The sequence below is a fragment of the Tupaia chinensis genome, unplaced genomic scaffold, assembly GCF_000334495.1.
Source record: "Tupaia chinensis unplaced genomic scaffold, TupChi_1.0 Scaffold000527_1, whole genome shotgun sequence".
Classification (NCBI taxonomy): Eukaryota; Metazoa; Chordata; class Mammalia; order Scandentia; family Tupaiidae; genus Tupaia; species Tupaia belangeri.
Genome location: NW_006160040.1, coordinates 2,059,859 through 2,065,524, shown reverse-complemented (window position 1 = coordinate 2,065,524; position 5,666 = coordinate 2,059,859). Strand labels below are relative to the sequence as shown.

General features: G+C 41.7%; 1 protein-coding gene across 1 annotated transcript in view; it reads right to left on the bottom strand.

The window, feature by feature from the left end:
* The window catches only part of CRYBG1 (crystallin beta-gamma domain containing 1), a 71,909-nt gene that overhangs the window by 20,918 nt on the left and 45,325 nt on the right, over positions 1 to 5,666 (bottom strand). The window contains exons 13-16 of the mRNA XM_027775113.1: positions 4,905 to 5,031; positions 4,670 to 4,702; positions 3,657 to 3,766; positions 1,150 to 1,279 (exon numbers count right to left, since the gene is read on the bottom strand). Of these exons, the coding sequence (XP_027630914.1) occupies positions 1,150 to 1,279; positions 3,657 to 3,766; positions 4,670 to 4,702; positions 4,905 to 5,031 (400 nt within the window). The remainder of the gene's footprint in view (positions 1 to 1,149; positions 1,280 to 3,656; positions 3,767 to 4,669; positions 4,703 to 4,904; positions 5,032 to 5,666) is intronic.

Below are 5,666 nucleotides of genomic sequence, written 5' to 3'. Positions count from 1 at the left end.
CATGCACTGCTAGTAGGAGCCCAAGAGTGGGATTTGCTCATGCCGAGTGAAACTTGCAGTTTATACACAGAAATCCAGCAATCCCCCTCTCTAATATGTACCTCCAAGAGACTCTCACACAGGGCCATAGGGATATGCATATGAGACTTAGAGAAGTCAAATAGGATAGAATACGTGTACTCATCAGAATCAGTATACTAGGGGCGGGCAGGTGGCGTAGTGGTTAAGGCACCAGACCCCACATGATCGACTGTAGTTCAAGTCTAGACCTGAAGACTTAAAAATTACACTGGGTGCATGTGCGTGCACGCCCAAAATCCCAGGAGGAGAAGGGATTGTGGTCTGGCCATTCCCCTTTGGGGAAGATTTCTCACTTTCTCTCACTGTCTCTGGGGAGCCCTATGGCAAAAACCCTTCTTAACATATTTAATAAACTAGGGGTGCCTAACAGTAAAATGGATAGCTCATAAGGTTTTTTAATGCAGATATTTATAACACAGTGAGAACTATAAAGTATTTTTTTAATATTAAAAAGCCTGCCTACAGATACCTTAAACACATAGAACATACATTTTGGAAGACTATCCAAGCTATATCCCACACAGATAAGAATCTCTATGAAGGGGAGAAGAATGGAAATGGGGGGGATGGCAGGTGGCATGGTGGTTATGGCACCGGACTCCCACGTGGTTGACCATGGTTCAAGTCCTAGACCTGGTGGCTTGCTTACTCATTTTCCTTTTCTCTCTGTATCTCTCTGGCTGAATTTTAAAAAAAATAAATAAAATAAAAATAAAAATGAAAAATAATAAATTAAGTCAATAAATCTTTTTAAAAATGGAAATGGGGATCAGATATGAAGTAAAAGAAAAAAAAAAGAAAAAACAAGAAGGCAGAAGAGGAGTTTTGCATTAATAACATAATGATTATGGGCCACAACCAACTTAATGCCCTGTACCTGAAGTCTGAGAGAATGGCAAACACAGTAATTTAAAACAGACCAGTTGATTGAAAGCTCTACTGGAACTGTTTTTTTTCCGCCTCCAACTTCCAGCCCTGAGAAGTTCTGCTCACTGGTTTCCTTGCTCTGCACATCAGCTGTGTGGACCACACATTCCTGTAACACCATACTCACATCCACATACTTACAACATCTATGAAACGCAGAGACTTGAAAGTTGCTCCAGGTGGGCATCCCATTGCAGAGAGAGAAGGATAGTGGCCTTCTTCCAAAACATACTGATTCCCAGAGAAATTCTCTCCATCATATGCAACCCAGCTACAAGAGGAAAACACACATGCAGAGTATGCAATTTAGTACCTTATTCAAACTTCTGATTTTTTAAAATGCAGGCTTCCTACTCGCTTGTGGTGAGTACTGTTCCTTATTCAAAAATATCTGGATATGTTTTATTGTACTTCACCTTGTGATAAATGGATATTCCTAAGCCAGCCGGCTTTGCATTGGGGAAATAAAACTTTCTATATGAAATGACCCCTGTTTTAACTCCTCCCCCTCCCAGCCTCCTTGGCTCCTCTCCTAGGTGCCATCGTGTTCCAGCCATGGCACTTGAAGCCCTTGAGTCCTCTGAATAGTCCTTCTCAGTCTCGACAGCTGCTCAGTCACCATTGATGTCTTCCCCTTTTCTCTCACACACCTTTTTGTCTTCTTTTCTAATATGCCAGCACTGGGCCAGGAGTCAACATACTGTAGTGACTTAGTGACTCACACAAATCGGCCTCTCTGGCTGGGCCTCGATATTATTGAAAAAGTGGTGATTGACCATGCTTCTCTAGAAGCGGTGAGTGAGTGGTTGTTGATGTTTTTAATCCTGCAAATGCTTACTGAGGACTAAATGTGTGTCAGGTACTTTTCCATTGCTGGGGATACAGCAGAGAATAGAACAAGGTCCCTGCTGTCTTGAAGTTTAAACTCTAGTGAGCCGAGACAGATATTAATAACAAAAATATGTTCACATCTGGCAGTAATAAATGAAGCAGTGTGGGGGATAAGGACGAACAGGGAGGCCCAGCCATTGCAGCACAGGTTGTAAACGCCACTCTGTATTACTGTCAGCCAGTCCCTGGTTGACTTGAGCTACTGGGTGCACACACATACCCATGATCCTGGCTGACTGAAAGGCTAAGGAGGAATTGTGGTGTGGTAAAACCCTGGTCAAAGGTGCCTGCATCTCTCTCTCTCTCTCTCATGAAAAGAAAAAATGAACTTGCAAAAATTAAAAAATAAAAACATTTAGGATGAACTAGGATAGGGTTGAAGTATGTTCTAGAAGCTGGAAAGCTTACTGTCAATCTGTGTATTTGAATGTAATTCTATGTTCTTTCACCATGTAATGCTAAATTATATGACTATGCTATTTAGGCCATAAAGAACTACAGGATTAACCACTGGCCAGGCTGCAGTGGCACAGAGGTTGTGGGCCGCTCTGCAACGCTGGAAACCATATGGAAGACTGGGGCTTGGTTTCTCGTTTGACCTGTACAGGCTAATCATGCATGTGCATGCCCATGATCCTGGCTGGCTGGGAAGGCTGAGGTGAGGTCTGTGGGGTGAGACCCTATTGAGGATAGCTCTCTCTCTCTCTGTTTTTCTCTTATGAAGTAAGCCTTTTAAAAATACCACTATCACTATTATTATAGGATTTAAATTCTCGTCACCTATTACACAGATTGCCCCTAGAGTTGCCTGACTGTTTCCCTGACTTTGGGCTCTCCCATTTCTGATGAAGCTTTTGGAGAACCACTGTTCAGCGTGGGACGGTGAGCCCATTGCCTTGACCCTGTCTTGTGTTCCCTATGACATTCATCCATCTAAACTCATAAGCTCAGGGGAGTTTATACAGTCAATCCAGCCTCACAGTCCAAGCGGGCTCCCCTTCTCTCCAGTGCAGGGCAGCCCTCTCACTAGGAAGGCTGCTAGGCTCTTTGATGAGCATACACACCAGTTCCACACAACCCCGCATTTTTCTTTGCCTGCTTGTCACAAAGTACGCATTCTATTCCTACGCACCAACACAATTTACCTTCGGAGGTACCTCGAGATTTATCAGGTGTCCAACTCTTCCCTCACAGATGATGGAGCAGACATAGTACAGAATCTAGTCTGCATTTCACTGTACAACAAGCTGATTATCAAAGTCACCAACCCAGGACCAGCAGTTAGCGTAATGGCTATGTCGCTGGACTCCCACTCAGTCGACTGCGGTTCGCGTCCTGGACGCCGGGTGCATGTGCGTGTGTGCCCAAGATCCCGAGAAGAGAACGGAGGAGAAGGGATTGCGGTGTGGCCATCCCCCCTGGGGGGTGATTTCTCGCTTTCTGTCTCTCTGTCTCTCTCTGTCTGTCTAGTGAGCGCACATGCCCTATAGCAAAAACCTCTCAAAAAAAAAAAGAACAAACAAAAATACCTCTCCAAAAAACAAAAACAAAACAAAAAACCCTCAGTGTGTATCTGTCTCCCACCATAATAAAAGGTTTTTTATTCTGAAAAAATAAAAAGACACCACAAAGCATACTTTGAACTAAGATGGTGGTTTTGTGTCGTGCTCAGCACCTGCCAGGCATCATAAAGTACATTCTGATGTGTGACTTCGGCTTTACCCAGGGACTGGTTCTGTAAATGCAGTTTTGCTTACCTCCCTCCTAAAACTCTGCAAGACTTGGCAGAAAACGAATCATCAATTTGACTTGTTTCTTCAAAACTTTGACAATGACCTTGAAACTGTGGTTCTGAAAACAAGTGAATCTTTGAAAAGGTAAACAGAAATACATAAAATTATTTTCCAAAATACATTAACTCATTCAGCCTTTGTAATGACCCCAACATGACCTGGGAACTCTTGTCACAATAAACTGATTTGAATTCATAAATCCTTTAGTTTTCTGCTTCTACATTAATGATCAATTAGCAACATGTTGGCTACATAGTTTCTGACTATTAATTCAGAAACATCAAAGGAAAAAAAAAATCCAACAACAGAGGTAACTTTCGATAGAACTCGCTATATAATAGTTAAGCTGTGAGGCATTTTAAGCCTTTCTTGTGGCCACACGTAATTGTTCATCTCTCCTAACACTAATGATAAACTATACTTTGGAACACGTAGTAGTCTTTTTCCCTCTCAATGGAAGATACTTGCTGACCTATTACAATCTTACATATGCCAATAAAGAAAGTTACGGGGGTGTTTGTGTCGTCTGTGATTAGGGAGGGCCAAACACATCCATTAAAAAGTCTAAATAACAAATGCTTTGGTTGCTGTAGAGAGTCAGCATTCGAAAGGCTTCAGTGAGACCATATAAAATGTTTGGCTAATGCAGACACAGCAAATATGGAACTTCGCCTTGCTGTTTGCCACAGTATCCATATGCTGCGTTGGAACATTATCTTAGTGTATCAGCTCTGATCGAATGTGATGCTATAAAGTCAGCTTTACGTAATAACGTTTCATCAGACATATTTAGACGTGGGTCAGGGTTATCAGGTATTAAAGTAGACTCAGATCTTGTTTTTAAAATACAGTTGTGCTTTTAGACATAAAAATGGCTCAAACTAACAGAGTCCCAAATGTCTGACATTTTTACACCTGAGTTCAGCTTTTCAGTGGAAGGTGCCTAAATATAAGAAGTACACTATTGTTAAAGTTACCTGATTTCGTCTCCTTGGACCAGTGAAAGAATCCTGGAAATTTGGAAGAGAAAGAGAAAAGGAAATGAATAAAGCAGACATGTTGAAAAGTTTTTTTCCCCCTAGATCATTAACAATTAATGTTAAATATAACCTCAGAATATTTTCTGCAATCAATACCTTATAAACCAGAAACACACATTAAGGAAATCAAGAATTCAGGTAAATATTCTCATATGAAAATGGAACTCCTTACCAAACATATGGGTTGAACAGAAGAGATCTTACAGTTTTTGCCTCCCCAGTCCTCAAAGCTGGTATAAAAGCCCTTATCCAGGATGTACTGTTCTCCTGTGAACTCAGGATTTTCATAGGCTACCCATCTGAAAGAACAAAAACGATTGTTATACAGTTTATATCTGACATACAAACTATCACACACATTTAGGTAAATATGTAACATACAGAAGAAGCTTTCATTTGTTTTTCTTCTCAGTCTTGGTTTTTCTGGTTCTCTTAAAGAACACATGAATTTGGGACTGGCAGGTGGTGTGATGATTGCAGACACTGGACTCCCACACGGCCGACCATGGTTTGAGTCCCGGACCTGGCGGCTTGCTTTCTCACTTTCCCTTTCTCTCTCTCTCTCTCATTCTGTCCGTCTGGTCAAATTAAAAGAAATAAAGGTAAATAAAATAATTCTTAAAAAAAAAAAAACATGAATTTGTCTATATGACAAATAAAATGATAACCGAAAGAGTATCCTTACATGAACTTTCTTGTGTTCTCACTTCTCAAATCCTATTTTTTGAGAGGTTTTCGCTATAGGGCATGTGCGCTTGCCAGACAGACAGAGAGAGACATAGAGACAGAAAGCGAGAAATCACCCCCCAGGGGTGATGGTCACGCCGCAATCCCTTCTCCTCCATTCTTCTCTCGGGATCTTGGGCACGCACGCACATGCGCCCGGCGTGAGTTTTAAGCCACCGGGTCTGGGACACGAACCGTAGTTGACTAC